This window comes from Ornithodoros turicata, chromosome 2, assembly GCF_037126465.1.
Source record: "Ornithodoros turicata isolate Travis chromosome 2, ASM3712646v1, whole genome shotgun sequence".
NCBI classification, from domain to species: domain Eukaryota; kingdom Metazoa; phylum Arthropoda; class Arachnida; order Ixodida; family Argasidae; genus Ornithodoros; species Ornithodoros turicata.
The window spans coordinates 47,238,917-47,257,694 of NC_088202.1; the positions used below are offsets into that span (position 1 = coordinate 47,238,917).

Below are 18,778 nucleotides of genomic sequence, written 5' to 3' on the forward strand. Positions count from 1 at the left end.
GCTATGAGAAATTATTGCACAGGCTACGTTTCTGCACTGTATGGTTATACAGTTTGACTGTACACCTTTGTACTGAGAGATTGTACTATTTCTTGAGAAACGACACAGTGGAATATCACAGCAAGAAACACCTAGAGGCGCTCGTTATAGCATGAAATCTCAGTGCCACAGCAAGCAGCAGCACTGATCAATGTCTGCTCGCTTTCTGATCTATATCATACCGTAAGAGGAAGTCTGCAGTGAAAAAATGGATACAATGCATATAAGCTCATACAAAGAAAAGGATGCAACTTGAAATCAGGTCCATCTTAGCTACAATGTGCTGTATTGCTTTTATTGAAATGTACATGATTGTATACCTTTCTTCCACAATTTCAGTTATTTTTTTAGCCACATTGGTAGTTGTCACTCTGCAGAACCCGACATATTCATGCAGTTGTGTCAGCACAAATCTATGCAACTGGACAGTTTAATGTAGTGAGCATGGTGTACTGCATCATCAAGGACAAAGTCTGGGAGCAGATGTGTGGGACACAATGCTGAATTCGTAGTAAAGTAATATAGATTCCTCTGCATGACTAACCACCTAACTTCAGTAACGAGTGATGAACATGCACGGTCATCAGGCAGCTTCTGGAAATTAATACATGACATATGGGAGATGGCTTGCAAGATACCAGCACCCAAAGCAACAGTTTCACAGAATTTGGGCATATGCATTACGTTGGCACACAAGAAGAGCATGTAATTATTTCGGTCGACTTCACTGAACTTTAGCACCCGTAAGGGTGCCATAGAAAATGTAGGTGTAGAGGGGGATTCTAAAAAGAAACAGATGTAGTGTGAATTTCCCATAAAAAAAAAATGAAAAATTTCACATACACAACCACAAGATTTCCGAACCTACACTCTAAATCCAGTAACTCTAGACGTTACTTTTAAACCGGCATAACTTCCAGAATAAGGGTTACTTGTCGTGGACCGTAGAGGTTAGGCTAGATTTATAAGTGGCTTCTTGTGTTAGAGCGGTTTTTAGCGGTTACTATACATGAAAACGACGCGCGTAACTTGTAAAAGATTGGTTACGCATAGCCCGAGTTACCCTTAAAAAAGAAAAAAAAAAGCAGTTACGATATGCCTCCAAGGTTTGGAATTCGGGACACGTGACATGCTGCATGTGCTTATCTAAAAGGAAACACCAAAATGTCCATTTGTGGATCAGCTCATTAATGCTTAAAGTTATTTCGAAGTGCATGTTCCAGAGTGCCATTCAACGCAGTCTACAGAATTAGTTTTCTATCTTGGTGTGCGAGAATTCGCTATCATTATTCACGGGAGGACATCATAACCCAGCTTCACATATCTCAAAAGTCGCCTGTAATAATAATAATAGAAGAAAACACAACAACAATCCTAGGTGATGTTCCTCATTCGCGGATTGGTAAATATATGCTGAGGATGTAGCTGATTTCGGGCGAACGGCGGACAGCAGTTGGCAACACTTCCACAGGAGTTTGCACAGGAATCTGCGCCTGATTTCATTTGGTTTGCGTTTGCGCTTGGTAACTGCAACTCACACAGATGGTGGAACGCTGGCTTTCGCGGCCTGCGAAACGCTGCGACAGTTGGTGAGTATACTCTACAATAGCTTGGGTCTACTGCTCAGTTTAATCTTGTGACATCAACGGACACAGGCGGATAACTTTGACAAACGCCGGCGTCCGTGGGGTCCTGCGAGGACGCTGCACTGACGAGGACTGCGACTTGACTATGAATTGATGAGTTCGTTACTGACCACGACGATAATGGTTGTGCAACGAGGGTGCAGTGCTGCTACTGTGATCATTACGCGTCGAAGCATGCAGCGTTAATCGAAATAGGTATGTCCCGTCTTTTGACTCAGTGCATGTGACTGTATGTTATATCGTAACCGCGGAAGCGTATGATGATGACGACGTTCTTCATTGTACCTCGTTTGAATAACACAGGTTCTTACGTAAAGCAAAATACGTTCCAAATACCGTTTTTGTTCATGTGAAATACTGTTGCCTTTCCGTTGCTCGCGTTCGTGCCGTCACGAACGTTCACAGCCGGGCCCGTTAGATCTAGATCTGCTGCAGTACGCTTTGTCGTGATGCGTGCAGTGGATTATGCAGGTGCATGCCAGCGTGTGACGGCAGCTGTTGTTCGTTTCTTCAGAAGGGTACCCGGAGAGGCAGGTATGCAAAGTCAGTAGTCTATGCGACGCCATCACATCAGTTTGCCGGTGGACGCCTACCGATCGCGTAACAAATTCACAATACTGTAAGGGCCGATCTGTTCTCGGCAAGTGAAGGCAGCTTGAGAGTTGTAGCGACTCGTCGGGAACGAACGCAAAGTGGAAAGCCGCGGAGTATTCCAAGCGATATATTTTCTATTAAAATCCGTTATGCAGCTTAGCACAATGTTTTTGTCCCTTTCTGGTGATTTATGAGTCAATAATCAGTCAACCATTCCTGGGATCTTTCTACTAGGAAACTAAAATAAAGTGCAAGTGTGTGATCCACGTCAAGAGGAGACTCAATCGCCCGCCCCCCTGTGTCGACGAATATGGTAAGCTCTAACATGACACACTGTGGGAGGGTATTTCCACATCTGTGTTGCACATCACAGGGCAGCCCAGCTCTGATTATGTGCACACCTCACGTTTTAACAGGGAATTTTCAAGCGGCTAGCACAGACAAGGCTCAGTTCCCAGGTGAACAGCGATGTGTCATCAACGTCGAGGATGACCAGGGTGGACGGCATCGAACCATCAGCATTGACACAGACCACGGTGAAGAGCTAGTAAAGGAGGTGAGTTACATGTGAGCTCTAAAGTAAGTATTTCATTGTGTACTTATTTCCATCCTCAGTCATTCAACCCGGATGGGCAGTTGCCACCTAGACTTGCCGTTTTCTTTACGGAACCTGAGAAATGGCTTTATGGTGGCACCCAAGGAGAACGCATACCACTTCACCATGATTGTACTTTGGAAAAGGCCGTCGTCCTGTGCCTTCTTATGTACGACATTAAGGACTGGTCCTACCCACTTGCACACAGCAAGGCGCTGCTGCTGAAGCAACAAGTAGTCGTGAATGACGACGTTCACAAGGCATGAATGGAAAACTGAAGGACCTTCTGAAGGCGCCTCGAGAAGGACATAATTTTAGTGCAATACTTACGCCAAAACCAAGGGGAAGATAAGTGCCGTTTTGTTTTTCGTTCACACGTATTGTACTCGAAAGAATAAAAGCTTTTGTCGCACAGGCTGTGAAGAGACGGAAGTCCAAGATCCAGTGGCGGCAGAGAGGGATACAAACCTCAAGAATGGTGCCATCGATATTCCGAGCAGCGGCTGCTCCCTCAAAGTTAGCCGTCGTGATCATAGGTATAGTGCATTGAAAGGTTCGTGGTGACATGCTTAGAAGTTTACCTCATCATTTTGTTCATGAAAAAAAGCTGGGCATGCTAACATGTGGGAAACTTATTAATACGTCCCCTATTGAAAAAACCCATAAGTAATTCATATAGGTCCTGTGTAAAATTATATAGGATGCTACAGGATCCTTATGGGTTATTTAGGAACCTATAGAACTCCTGTGTAGGTCATTATAGGATCCTATACGAGTCCATGTAGGAGCTATAAGGTCCTATATAACTCCTGTGTAAGCCATTATGGGATCCTAAACGAGCCCATGCAGGAGTCATGTAGGACCATGCAGGACCCATAAGTTCCTGCATTGAGGATGTAGGAGTTACACGGGTCCTATATGTAGACCATGCAGGAGTCATACAGGGTCAGAGTTTTACACGTTACTCGAAAAAAGTAATTGATTACAATTACTGTTACCACTGCGGGAAAAGTAATTCTTTACCGTTACAAATTACTTCATCACAAACGTAATACGTTACCGATTAAAAATGTAACGCGTTACTTTTACCGTTGCTTTTAAATTGTGAGCCATACCAAAGCCAACAAGCCTGAGGTCAATGCAACGATGCAGCTCTTGCTGCAAATTCTAATATGAGACACCAACGTACATGATAAGTGAAATTCACAAATACGTTTGAAAGCAACATACAAAACACATACACGCGTTTATTACAGATTTAATACACACTTAAAACAACATCGAAACATCCACGTCGAAGCATGCGCGTCGTTTTGTTACTATTGCTATGTTCAGCCCGCACAATGTATCAATACAGTCACCTATTTTACTGTTGCTCCAGTAGGTCCCGGTCGTAAGGGATCATCGTATTACTGTGGTGTGCTTGGAACACATGTGGACTAGAGACTGCCGTCACATTGCTTCAGTCATTGCTTACAATTACACATTCAATTGCACGTCATTGCTTCAGTCGAACTCGTGGTGGAACAGAAGTAGAGATTGGCTTGGAAAAGGGTTGCCATTGTTGAAACAAGGTTAAAAAAGTAATCGATTACTCAGTAATTCATTACCGGAAATTGTAATCAGATTACTTGGAAAATTACTTGCTCACAAACTTAATTGATTACGTTAAAAAATTACTGAAAAAGTAATTGATTATTAGTAACGCAATTTCTAGTAACGCGTTACGTACAACTCTGTACAGGGTCACATACGGCCACATAGGAGTCATCCTTTGTCGACCAGTTATAAGTCCCTGAAACCCTGAAACAAGCAAGAACGTGCAGGAATCAATCAATATAAAAGTTTTACATGTAAAAATTTTAAATCAAGAAATTAATTAATTAATTCAATTAAAAATTTCATGTAAAAATTTTAAATCAATAAATTAATTAATTAATTACATTAAAAAATTACATGTAAAATTTTATATTGATTTTAGTAGGGCTGATATGTGTTTCATCAGTCATTTTAAGCTGCAGCTTAAAATGGCTGATGTTCGATTCATTTTTGGAACATACATACACTGTAAGAAAATATTCCGTTTCAAAACTGGACCGAATGCTGCTATCCGTTGATGCCAGCCAAGTCCCCGTAGTCTTCCGTTACGGCTCTGATGGTAGACGGCGAATGTACAGGAATGCACCCGTAACTGAGAAAAACGGTGTAGAGTCTGTTGTGCACTGCTACCACTCAGTAAATAGTACATCATCACGGCTGAAGCGCCGTTTGGGCAAGGTACTGCTATATATCAGTAAGTATAGGAAACTGTACTCGTGATGTGCCTCTTCATTATGGCAGCAATTCACTAATTATAATGACGGGGCCCTGTGCAGTAATGAAACGATGATTCCGCTTTAAAACAGGGATAAATGCTGTCGACCATGATGCTAGCTGGTTTCCTGTTATTTTCCTTTACAGTCCTTATGATCAATGCGAGATGTCCAGAGATTTTGTTTCATTGTTAATTGTTCAATTCTCATGTTTTGTGTGTCGAGAGAGGATAGCTTTTCAATAATAACCCTTTATTTTGGAAATTACTGAAAAGACTACAAATAACTTGTGCATGACTTTGGTGGTGGAACATTTGACCGCTATGTATCACATGAGCTGAAAAGAAAAGAAAGTATTACTGAGCCTCCTTAGTCATAATACTTCCACAACAAATTAAATTATTTGATGAATAAAGAAATGTAATATGCTCGTAGGAAGCATTTACAACTTACATGTTCCCACTTCTTGCTGTATTCATCTGCGGCCCTCATTGCCTCACGCATTTATGTATGTATCCCTCTTGATTGTTTTATGCCTGCTGGCTCCCTCCGTTCTCAATGATACTAACCAGGTACCTAAAATCACAACCAATTAATTAAATTTCCTTATGAGTATTCAAAATAATTGCATTAAATATTCTTAGTTTCACATGGTGTAATGATCAGGACAATCACTCCATTTCTCTACCAACCATTCCAAATAAGTTTATGAAGAACACTACACGTCCACCACTGCAAGTGGCACAACAAATTTCTGAGCACATAGATAGGATTTTTTTTCACTCGTGAAACATGCTTATGAGCATAGTTCAGCATGGCAGAGACACCACCATATGTGAAGCATATGCATGTCTCTGAAAGGTTAGCAGTTGATATGGCCTCTGCTATACGTATGTGTTACATCGCCTGCTGTATTTACTGCAGTATGTATCGTAACAGCCGAGTAAATATGTAGTATAATGTAAGGAGGGTTCTTGCAAGACAGGCCCGCAGATAATCTAAGCTAGAGCACCATCTAAACTTCCAAACCAGTTTTTTGTTACTCTACTACATCACGTGAGTTTCAAGATGGTATATTTTACCAGTATGTGATATGCTGTCCTACAACATTTCAATGCATGTCACAACATTTTTTTTAATATCTGCTGTTCTCTATCCAGGTAAGCCATGCAAACAGCAAATATACCTGTCAATAAATATCAGGAGTGCCTCCCACCTTCAATGGATATGCAGGGCCATGACGCTGCCATGTGTGCCACTTCCTGTCGTTGAGAGGGAAGCAGAACATTGTCTGCTTCCAATGCATCAAGTACTGTCTTGCTGAGGCTCTCCCAAGGGTGATAAATTCGTGAGAGGAGAGGCATTTGTGGGATTGGTGAAGGTGCACTCACACATGTTGACTGATCTAAACAGGAAAGCAAAACAAAAAATGGCACTTAAAGCCCCAAGCAAGAGGGCAAAGTGGCATCTGGAGATATATGCACTATACCTTGTTTCCACAGTCCATTTTTAACAGTGAAAAATGTCATCGAGGCATTTCTCAGCACCAGCAACCATAGAGCGAAGTGATAACTCATCCATTAAAAACACCTAGAAAGTAATAACTGGTGTGACAAAGATTTTTAGAACAACAACGCAATTGAAGCTCATGCGAGCGTTATAAACGTTATAACAAAAGTGGCATACCTGTATGTTGCCCTCCTGACAAATTCCATGACCCACAGCAACTCTGATTAGCCCCTCAGACGTGTTACTGACACAAAGTTTTTCTTTTTGTGATCTCTACTCCTGATCTTCAGGAACGTCTAGTAAACAAGAAAGAAACAGAAAAAGCAGCAGCATTGAGCAAGCTCTGAAAACCACACACATAGCAACAACTGTAGCATGCACAGGGAAAGATATGTACCTCTCATATGGAACTTTCTGTGTCAAAAAACGAAGTTAATAAGCAAAACAGAAGTAGTGTATATATTTTGCAAAAATTTGGTTAAACACACTATATATACCTCCATAATCATGGCTGAGCAGCGATATTCTGAGGGAGACAACAACAGAGTTTATTACTTCATAAGCTGAATATGGATGACTGTCCATTAACTCTGACGATCGCACACAACAATATACACTTGTCTCTCAGATTCAAGATGGTATAGACTCAGGTCTGGTAGAAAGCTTGATGGTGTTATGCGAAAAAGAAAAATTGGCATCACCTCAAGGCCAGTTTCCACAAAGATGTGTACCGGTTTCCCGAAGCGCAGGTTGTACTCGTCTCTGGAGACCACAAGATAGTGTCCTGTTGTATGTTGAGTCCCAAGAATAGTAATTGTCGAAGCACACAAGAAGGGACTGTCAACTCACAGTGCACGATGCATCTGTGATGAGGTGATGTTTTCAGCGTGCAATATCTGCTTCTTCACTGTCCACACGGCTGGCTGCAAGAAGCCACAGAACAAAACTTTCAAGACAATACTTTTTGTGTTGAATGTGTTGGCGTTTCCTCAGGATGACTCATGGAGGAATTGGTTCTATAGTTCTTGGAAGCAGCATTACGTCCCTCTATGGTACAAGGAACATCACTTGCAAAATCTTCATGTGATAGCAGATGGTCGAAAAGAGCTCGACGGGAAGAACATTTCTGCAGCAACAAAGTGCACCCGTATATCACCTACCAAAAGAGTGCAAAAAAGGGATCCATTTATAAACAGCCTTCAGCTGTGCGAGCATGAAACCGTTACTGGTGAAAATTTTGACGCCGCTAAGACTAGTGAAAGGTACATTTGTTTGGAAAGACTATGAAATGTGACCTCTTTGATGAATTGCAAACTGTAGAGGATCGGAATTTTGCAAACAGGAGGCCTTCCTATAGTGCAAATGCAACAGATTTCAATGGAAAGTATAACAGGCCATATCGGAATGATATCCACTTTGGAGATTGGGACACTTTTAGGTGAACATTCCACAACAGAGGAATTCCGTTTAAACCAGCTCCAAGGGGGGGAAATAGAGTCACAACATTTATCATTTTTTTGTGCGCGATCACAGCAAAACACAAATTATTTCACTAGCCTCCCCCTGCACGATTGAACGGCAACTCTTTACATTTCTACTCATGATCTACACACAGTGACACACACAGACACTGCTTTCCTGCTGTTTCACACCGTTGCTGAGACGCGTATGCAACGAAACAATTTTTGCAACCATGCTTACAAGTGGTGCTCGTATTTGACTTGGTATAGTGGTGGAACAACGAAACAGGTTTTGAACTTACCTTTGCTTTGCGGGGGTACAGTCGGCCAAAGACCAAACACTAGATGCACTTCCAAACACTTAAAACTTCACGGAGCGTCTCATGCGTCTACGAAAGAATTTCGCGGGCTTCCGGTTAGCGGCTCAAGTGACAATGCTGTATTGCTCCGCGCTGCGCACTCGCTGACGGCGAGACGCCGGCGTCCTTGAGTCTGCCACATTCATCCGAGCAAACAGTTAGGCCCGAATATTGCGATATCCCTGTTGGATCGTTTAGAAACGGTAAATATGTGCTTCGCTGAAGACATGTATCGTCTTCCATGTTTCTGCTAGTATAATCGTGACGTGGTCTGAACAAAATATTTCATTTTGAGCGATATTGCTCTACTCATTCCTGGAAAAGACGATGGGATACCAACGGTTCATGTGCCGCTACGGAATTGGAGCAGCAATGAAAAAGAGAAGCTCTGGTTCCGTGGGCGGCGTTCCGTAAATTTACGGTCTTTTTTTAACAGTGTACAAGTCCATTATTGATCGACCAAACACCAAACATAAAATGATGCGTGTGTTCCATGCACACATTTGGCATATTACAGTACTTGGCGTTTTTCAACCGTCCAGTGGTTGTTGAACCCCATCCAGCGACATTGCTTTGTCGCTCGATGGGTTTCCGGGTCTAATATCTTGGCCTGCAGCTGTCATATCGGGACGCGTTTTTTTGTGACGAATTCCCGTTTCTTTCCCCTTCGCCTGCATGCTCGTGGCTTCGGAGAAATCCTGACAGTTGCCGAGATATTTGGAAGTTCAAGGCCCCCGCCGGTGCTTCCGACACCTCCAAAGTCCCGTACCTCTCGCCCCGTTTGTCGGATCGAGACCAAAATTTAGGTCCGAACAGGTCTGGAATAGCTGTACGATCGCTCAAGTCACACTAGCAGCTGATCTCTAGTGGTTTAGAAGCTGTTCGAAGAGACGCGTTAGAAACGCCGTTTTTTCGAACTTCGGGGCCCTTTTTCGGAAATAAGCTCGCGTCGGACATGATGTATCTTTGGAGAGCATACTGTTATCGACGCGGTGCACGTGGTAAAATTTACCACACTTTTCCAACTTTAGCGGTTCTCGAGTTACAGGTTTCCGCGCTAACTGGCCTCCCTGTACATGAGACCGACGGCTTATTCCCCAAAAAATGTTCCCCTTGCTGCGACATGGTCGTGTTTCCCTTCGTTGTGACAGTCTCGATGTGCTCTTTCGAACAGCGTTGATCCCGTAGACGCGCGACGTTCCGTTCTCGCGATATCGGCTTAAGAGTATGACAAGGCGACCAGTGTGGCTAGCGCAACTCTGAAACGCTTCCCACTGTTCGGAGTCTCAACTCGCATACCCGACGTCCGATTCAGTCAAAATTTTGTGTGCACGTGCTCTGTTCTCTGCTCTACAACTTTCTCATTCAAACCACCCGTCCATTTCCAGCGGTTAAGGCGTCATTCTCGAAATTCCTGACACCGACCACCATTTCCTGACTTTGTCCCCGTTTTCAGGTTCCAAGCCCGCCGCGGATGCGAATTTCCTTTTAATGGATAAACGCACTCGACATAGGCAACGCGTAGAAACATACGGCACCTTTCTATCCCTCTCCGTTCCCGAGTTAGGACACCGTGGCAACGGCGGCCCTCTTATACATAGGGCCGGGGGCATTTTTCTCGATATCGGGTTTTTGTTGGCGTAGAAAGGCGATTGAGGTCTCCTTTTGACGGGGAAAGCGTCTTCTTTTCGATAGTATTAGTCCCGTTTTCGCGCGACTTTCCGTTCTCTTGCCATAGTGCGAGGAGCGCCTGAACAGCATGCATTTTCCTTCCCTTCCACCGCCGCCACCAGGCGGGGCTCTGGCGCTGGTGCCGCTCTCGCGCCCATTTCGCTTGCAAAGTTCGTTGAGGTCGGACGCGTTTGCTTCGCATCCGGATTTACGCGTTTCGTTGTGGCTCTGGGCTCCTCTGGTGCACCGAACTGCTGTGGATGTGTTATTCTGCTCTACAGGTGATGCCTGGACGTGCTTTCTTGTGTGCGTGTTGGAAGATACGTCCAGAAGCCCTGAGATTTGGTGAAGTAAAGGTTAGTTGTGTGCCAGTAATGTCATGTTTCGTGCTTTTTGTTCAATATCCTTTCCAGCATGTGGGTTCCTCCTACTTTATGCTCTCAGTGTGAATATTACCGTTGTGATTCTTATTACCTTATCTCTATCTGTTAGCTCAGTGTCCCTATTGGTAAACCTCCAACGCTTATCAGGGGGAAGATGTCACATGTGATGCTCCAGTGGCCCTGCTACTTACGACGAATTTGTGAATTTCAGATGCTTTTCACGGATCGATTTTCGTGAACAACGCAGATGAGCCAGCACACACACGACGTGGGAAAATGAACAGATGCGTCACGGAAATGTTGAAAGACATCAAGCAAGTCACGCCAAAGTACGTTGCAGAGCTCTTCACTGATTTGTGTTTACTGTGAAACAGATGAAGGCCTACGCCTCACCCATGCAACTCCGTCATCTGCTCCACGGCAGTGCAAGCCTTTACAGCTGTGTCCTTGAATGTAAAAAAATGTGAATGGTATTAATAAATAAAGGGAAGTAGACGGTATTTTATTGGACTCCTCTCTTATTATTTTTGTTCAGTGCATGTGTATGCATGTATCGCCACAGCCAAATTTCATACCGTGTCCCCATACACGCAATGTACAGATCATATAGGAGACGCAGGTCCTACATCTCCTATAATACCTATATTGCTCCTATAAAACCGATAACTCCTGTGGTACCTACACCACTTATAGGTCCTATATCCAATAACATCATATGAGGATCTACATATAGGATTTTTAAGTAGGGTCACCACAAACCGTGAAGTGCATTGCCAATGATTAAGAAGCTGAACAGTTCGGAAGCAGCCCCTGCTTGAATATCGGCGGCGCCATTCCTGGGTTTTGTAACCTTCACGGCCTATATGGCATCGCGAGTCACCTGTATTTAAGGGTTACCAGTGAACCACGGCTCGGATAAAGTATAGGTTACAGTGTAACCCACCCCCATGGGTTACACGGTAACTGCTAAAATAAAGGTGAAAAACCGGCACACTTTTTACTCTTACTTAGGGGTTACTAGATTTAGAGTATATGGTGGAGCTAGCTCCTACACAGACGTGATTTTTGTAGGGGATGGCATGGCATGAAATAAGCCTAAGCTAATACCAGCCACTTTGTATAGCAATACATTTCTTCACATATGGCGTTGAAGAACTACTCACCTGCAACAAAATAAATAACCAGGTGTGACACATATATGTACAATCATGTGTCACAGGCATTTGCTGCCAGGCATGCAGTGAAAGCAGTATGCACCAATAACACACATTTTCCTGGTGATGATGTGAAACATTGTAACAAGGACCGGGCAAGTTGGTACATACTACTCACAGTTGCGACGTAATAGTTGCGACAGTGCGACATCGTCTGTCTTGTATTTGTGTATTGCGTCGCAAATGTCAGTAGAGGATGTGAAGGAAGAAACCTTTCCAGCAGTAAATATATGTCATGGTGTCTCGTATTGCAACAGCATTCAAATACTCTTTCGAATGACATATCCATAGATGTTAGAACCATTTGTCATGATGCCGATTACACATTCTTAGTTACATCAGAACTTTGTGACCGTAGTATGCCCATATTCTGTTCATCCTCCCCTCACTGCTGTACAGTTGACACTCATAATAAGCGGCAGCACTACTTATGCTTTGTTTTTGAAGATGCACGTTGACGATCGGCCGTCCTCACGCTCTCTCGGTCCCTTGGATTCGTATATGAATTTTGTCCAGTGGCACATGTCGATGTGACTCTCTTTGACCGCACTTTGACGGACTTTTTTGCGTTTGCAAAGCACACAATAGCGCCTTGAAACAACTGCTCATTACGTGCCCCCGGTCCAGGGTTACGCCGTTTTCTTTACTAACCGTGCATTTAAAACGATTCTGCTTAATTTTTACCAGTTAACTTCAAATTAATGCAACATCACCCACCGCAACCACTCTACGATAGTTTTTTTCAACCCACATGTTCGCAGTAGTTGCAACGTACTTAGTCCGCCGTTAAACTAGCTCCTGCCCTAGTTTAAAATATGTCCCATTCAAATGCATTGGGCTTAAACCACCAGTTTAAGTAACTTGGGTGGATGATCGAAATGGAATATTCGAGACAAAAATTCCTCCCATTGTGATAAATTCCATGTCCTGGGCACTTCTAGTAACTATGTCAATCAGAACTTACCCAAGATTTGCTGAAAAATCCTTCGTCAACCGCGGATTAGGTTTACCGGGGATTAGGTTTACCGGCCTCCTTCACTTCTGGCAGACTCTGGCGAACTGCGCATGCGTCGTGCAGGAATCTCGCTATGTGCGGGGCCATAAGCTTCACAGCAGCACGTGGTAGGGCATGGGGTGGTGATCCAGGATTGGCGAACGAAGGTCTTACGTGATCGATTTAAACCCGACGTCACTAAAGCAGTGGTTTAATTAAGTTGGTGAATACGGACTGAAGTGTTTTATGTGTCCTCAGACTATAAGCAGATCCTTCTTATTATTCAGAACTTTTGTTGAGTATTTTCGCAACAAACCACATCGCAATTATTTTGTAAAGGAGCTCTGAGGTGACATTTAAGATGGCTCGAACCCCTGTCTGAACTGTCAAGCTTAGAAGTAGTCATAGAAAAAATATTTTTTGTGAGTAATATTTCGTGCATTACTGTTGCTGTTGCTTAAATGAAGCACATATTACAGGGTGCGTGCAGAGAAAGTAGGCCCACATTTATGCACGCATGGCGTTCCCTGCTTACCGCATGAACATCCGGTGTCGCGGGATGACGCACTTATCGGACGAAAACGAACGAAAAGAATCGTAGAAACAAAACTCCATGTAACAAAAAGTTATCCATGCAAACGTTGCCCTGCGTGCATCCTGATTTTCTTATGCAGAAGTCAATATGACTATCACGGCACATATTGCGTGTAGCTGCCGCTAGGCGTACCAGATCTCATTTTGTTTCTGCGTGAGTGGCGCCCCCGTGGTAGGGCGATGCAACTGTGCTACACTGCAACGTCCCATTGGAAATACACGGAGCGAAGTTCGCGTTGCTTATGATTTTATTGCGCAAAGTTTCGTTACCACGATTTTTTTTCTTCTCGATTTGGACTGCATGAATGCACCGTCGTGCGCTGCCGGAAGCTCGTATAGCATGGAGGGAACCCGCTGTGTGAGAAAATGTGGGGCTACTTTATGTGCACCCACCCCGTATATCAAGGCAGCACCCATCATGTTCCGGACGACCCCGGTCGATGACGACGCACCTCTACTACCTCGCAGCATTGGACAAGCCAGTCAGTTGTGTTGGCGACGTCCTGAAGTGAAGCCACACGCTGAGAAGCTTCCTGTCACATCCGCAAAGAAAGATGTGGAACCACTGTGACTCTCACTGCGGTTGCGGGTTACACAACTTTCGAGAAAATGCTTCCAACACTGTCTGGTGTAAGGAAACTGAGAAATAGCTCTCGTTAACGCGTAACTGAGAAAGCAACTTCTGGTGACCTTTCTCCGTATCCATGCAGGCGGAATCAGGTGGACAGCGCCGTCACTTGCGATCTTAACAAACTTCACGTCGTTATGTAAAGCCAACGATCATTGGCAGATCGCATCAGCTTTCGATAGCGTTCGGTCTGTTGCAGGGGCGGATTTAAGGGGGGAGGGGGCGACCGCCCCCCTATACGGTCGTGTTCCGTATGTCAAAACCCTATCTCCTGGACGATGCTGCGCCGCAAAGCACGAAATTTCCTTAAGACCGCCCCCCCCCCCCCATGACAGACCCTTAAATCCGCCCCTGGTCTGTTGTACCCCGCACAAGCAGGAAGTGGAGCGGATGTGTAAAGCACACGACCAGAAATCCGTCCTTGTGATATCTACGCGTGGAGTAAAATAGAGTGCTGTTCTAATCTATAGACCAGTTATATGATAGCACTTTTCAAGAACCGCTTTCTATTTGACGCCCTCAGACAACTTCCTGTTTTTCCAGGCGTTGAGGTTAGGCAGGGATCGGCCATGTATATACGGACGAACTGGCTACATTGTATAACGAAATACGGAAGGGGTCATACACTGGACAAGGGCATGGTTGTCCGGTCACTTATTTCACAGGAGGAGCGCAACAATGGTTTTGGTCGTGGTACAACGTTCGATCACTCAATTATATGTTTTCGGGTGAGAAATGGGAGCCCGGTACGGGAGGCATTGCGTCTAGGCGCGCGCTTTCTTAGTTCCGTGTCCAATACGTCGTGGGGTCGCGTGTGGCCCGAACCACAACAACTTGGTGATAATAGGGCACAAGTTGTTCTAGTGAGCCATCTTCGGCGTGGGACGTTCGAAATGGTGTGCCCTTTACTGGGATTTCGGTGCAAGTTACTCAGGTGGCCAAAATTAATACACAAACTGAGCACTATGGCGTCGCCCGTGATCCTAGCTGTCTTGCAACGTAATACCACGAACTATCAATATCATGAGTGTCAACGTTTCGACCATGGATCACAGGTCTGCCGTGGACAGGAAACATGTCCAAAATGTTCAGGCAATGGTCACACACCAGAATCATACGTGGGCGACTCCTTCGGTGTGTCATTGATTTTCTTAAAGGGAGAACTTTCAGAGTTCGACTAGGAACAACTCTGTCACAATTATTTGTTCAAGAGAATGGAGTTCCCCAGGGCTCCGTACTGCGTGTCACTCTCCTTATAATGAAAATGAATTCTATTGCTAGTGCTATCCCTCCATCTATATCGTACTGCTTGTATGCCGATGATGTCCAGATTTCGTACTCATCAGCAAACTTGGGCACATGTGTCAGGCAGCTGCAGCTCACAATAAACAAACTCGTTAAATGGGCTGACCAGAACGGATTTAATTTTTCCGCGGAAAAAACTCTGTGTCCCATTTTCCAGGAGAAGACTTCTCCAAACCCCGCACTTTCTATAAATGGTCACAGCCTGACTGTTAAAGAGGAACACAGGTTTCTCGGTGTTATATTTGAGAGGAAGCTCACTTTCTTGTCCCACATAAAAAATCTAAAAGCTAAGTGCCTTCAAGCTTCCAACATACTTAAAATCTTATCACATAAGTCATGGGGTGCAGACCGTCGCACGTTCCATCGTATATACTCCTCCACGGTTCGTGCGAAGTTAGACTATTCATGTTTCGTTTACGGATCAGCACGCCCTTCAGTTTTGAAGGCATTGGACCCAGTGCACCGCCTAGGATTACGGTTGGTGCTGGGAGCCTTCAGGACCAGTCCGATAGAAAGCCTGTACGTTGAATCGAATGAATGGTCTTTACAAAGACGGCGTCCTTATCTTGGAACATCGTATGGTTTAAGGATTAGAAGTTACCCTCAACATCCTACATTGCCATGTGTAAAGGGCACTCGTTTCAAGCAGTTTTTCATAAACAAGCACAAAGCTATACCATCTTTTAGCATTCGGCTTGAACGAGATATTAAATACTTTGGTTTTACACATTACGTCCATTCTTCCTTAGAGTCTAGCAAGATGATTTCTCCTTGGCAGCCGGCACCACAATACAATATTTCACTAACTAAGTTCAATAAACGGGAAAATGCTGTTGAAGAAATACCGCCTGAATTTGAGCAGCTTAGAGAAAGCCTTGGTGATCATGTTGGATGCTTCGAAGACCAACATGAGAGTAACATGCGCGATGATAAGCGGCACAAGAACAAAATCACACCGCCTGAACAATGTATTGTCGATTTTCAGTGCAGAGATGTACGCTGTTGTTGTCGCTCTTAATCACATTTTACAGACACGTATATCATCATCAGTCATCTACACAGATTCCCTGAGCTCTGTACGTGCCATATGTAGTCCACAACCGTGCAAGAATCTATTAGTGAGACATGCTAGGTACCTGGCAGCTGTTATACAAGAAAAAGCGTGCAGTTTGACACTTTGCTGGGTTCCTATATTTGCTGGGTTCACGTCCGTATAAGCGGCAACGAGAGGGCGGACCGCGAGGCGGCAGCCGCCCACGGCAATGACATCACACCCTTTGACACACCGTATGATGATTTGTTGCGAGAACTAAAAAAGATTATTAATGTAAAATGGCAAGATGTTTGGAAAGAACAAAGCACTAACAAATTACACACTGTGAAGCCACACATAGGTAGAGTGGTACTGCAGTTTCAAAACAGGAACCACAGGAAGTATTATCAAGCCGCTTAAGGCTGGGACACACTTACCTAACACATGGACATTTGCTACGGGGAGAAGATGCACCCCAGTGTGAACACTGTGGAAGAAACCTTACAGTTGTACATATACTCATTAGCTGCCCAGCTCTCGAACAACATCGCCAAAATTACTTCACTCAGTTTTATAAATACTCTTTGCCTCTTGAGCCCCTCATTCCTTTTGATAACATCATTCAGTTTTTAAGAAATATAGGCATCATCAACGAATTGTAGTGTCTTATTTCCCCACTTTTATGTGTTTCACACCCACTGAATTTTTTAACCCTGTTTTAAACTAATCAGCTTATGTTTAAGTTAAATGCCGTTTAAAGGGACCAAAAAGTGAAAAATAACCCAAATATTTTTGCCCACTGTCGTGCACAACATCGTTGTTTGATAAGACACAGAAAGCATTACTTCTCAATTCGGCATATTTTTACGTATAAATATTTTGAAGATTGCCGGAACATGGACGGTGCTGCCAGCGAACGGCGAAAAAGAGCAACTTGGGTTTCGGGTCCAGGGCTCCCAGGGATTGGTCAACCCTTACCACGTGAGAGTTAATTTTGTAGAGAACAAAGTTGACGAACATTATCTTACAGCTTAACGGCATTTTAAAAATGACGCTCACTTCCATAGCTTTTACGTTAATAAAGCATTCAGCTACTTCGCCGCTACGAGCTACGATCCGCCGCGCCATCTGCAAGGCCATCTGTGTTATCGCGTTTATTGTTTACGTCGTGGGTGGTCGTGCTCGTCGCGCGTAGCAGAAAGTGTAAGTGAATGACATGTTCGTGGCTGTGGTGTCAATTATTCGAGAGACCTACATATGTCTGGTGTTGTTTTGGTGTTGAGGGATGCAAAAATCTTGTTTGTTCACCATCGGCGGCGGGCGTTTTCTACCACAAGATTCAACAGGAGAGTGCGCGAAAACGAATGTGGTTCGAAACACTCGGTTATTAGATCTAGCAGTCGTGTCGTGTGTGCTGAGCTCATTTTGCTGCCGATGACTACGAATATGCCGTAGAAGGCGAGTTGCGGAGACGTAACGAAGCGCACTGATGCTCAGTACCCAGTGATTTTGGTTCACCGAGGTGACGAGTTCAACACAACGTCTTAGGTACGTACAGGCGTCACACATGTATAAATTATAATATAGCGATGACGTATTCCATTTATGTTATCCTACTTGTCCCGTACTCAACATTATGAACATCAACAAATTTAATTTTAGGGGCCTTCCAGTGTTGAAGTGGCGCAAGACTGCTTCGTGTGTGTGTGATCCAGGCACTCAAGTTGACATGACAGCTGAAAGCAGGTATGCAAAGTCCACAGATGGAAGCACTAGATTTGTTACGTGTTGCAGACTTTGTGAGATTTTTTGGAGTCTTTGGACAGGTGCAGAACATTAGTATGACGTCAACAATAGGAGAAGAAACCGATGAGTACTACTATAGCTTGTTTGAAGGGTACAAGAATACTTCCTGTTGAGGTGTAGTTATGACTAAGGAACGCTCATTAATTTTCTAGAGATGCATCCTCTACACTTGAATGCCCAATGAAACAGCGAACGTTCGTTGTCTTTGAAGCCCCACTACTGTAATTGTTCAATGTGTGTAAGAGCTTTAGTGAGCCATGCAAGGTTACCACATCATATTGGTCCGAAATTTGCAGAGTTCATTTCTCTTTATTGCTCTTCCGATCCTACCTTCTCAGAGATTAGTGTGGTTCACCATACACTGCATGGGCACTGCCTTTCTCTACTCATGCTTTCGGTTTCTTGTTCTGTTGAATAAATCTTCACTTTAGTTTGCAACTGTCACGCTGTCTACTGTGCCCCTCTTGTCTACTGTGTCTACTGTTGCCCCTCATCTATATTTATGTGCTATAACGGTATAGCACATCAACATGCCAACAACCTTGCCTAGTTCTACTTTTGGAAGGAAACTACATGATGTGGTAACATCCACATATATAAAGTTTTAGTTGACTGAGATTTGCTGTTTTTGTGCAA

General features: G+C 44.0%; 1 protein-coding gene and 1 long non-coding RNA gene across 2 annotated transcripts; one reads left to right on the forward strand and one right to left on the reverse strand.

The window, feature by feature from the left end:
• The first annotated feature begins 2,134 nt into the window (after positions 1–2,134).
• On the forward strand, positions 2,135–3,225 carry LOC135384597 (uncharacterized). Its single transcript, XM_064613795.1, has 4 exons — positions 2,135–2,203; positions 2,514–2,592; positions 2,696–2,835; positions 2,895–3,225. The coding sequence occupies exons 1-4, from the start codon at positions 2,135–2,137 to the stop codon at positions 3,138–3,140; spliced, it is 534 nt and encodes a 177-aa protein (XP_064469865.1). The 3' UTR covers positions 3,141–3,225.
• A 4,214-nt stretch (positions 3,226–7,439) lies between these two features.
• Positions 7,440–8,533, reverse strand: LOC135383419 (uncharacterized). Its single transcript, XR_010419865.1, has 3 exons — positions 8,458–8,533; positions 7,545–7,618; positions 7,440–7,479 (listed from the first exon to the last, which is right to left on the reverse strand). It is a non-coding gene; the product is annotated as an uncharacterized LOC135383419 (long non-coding RNA).
• Positions 8,534–18,778: the final 10,245 nt, after the last annotated feature.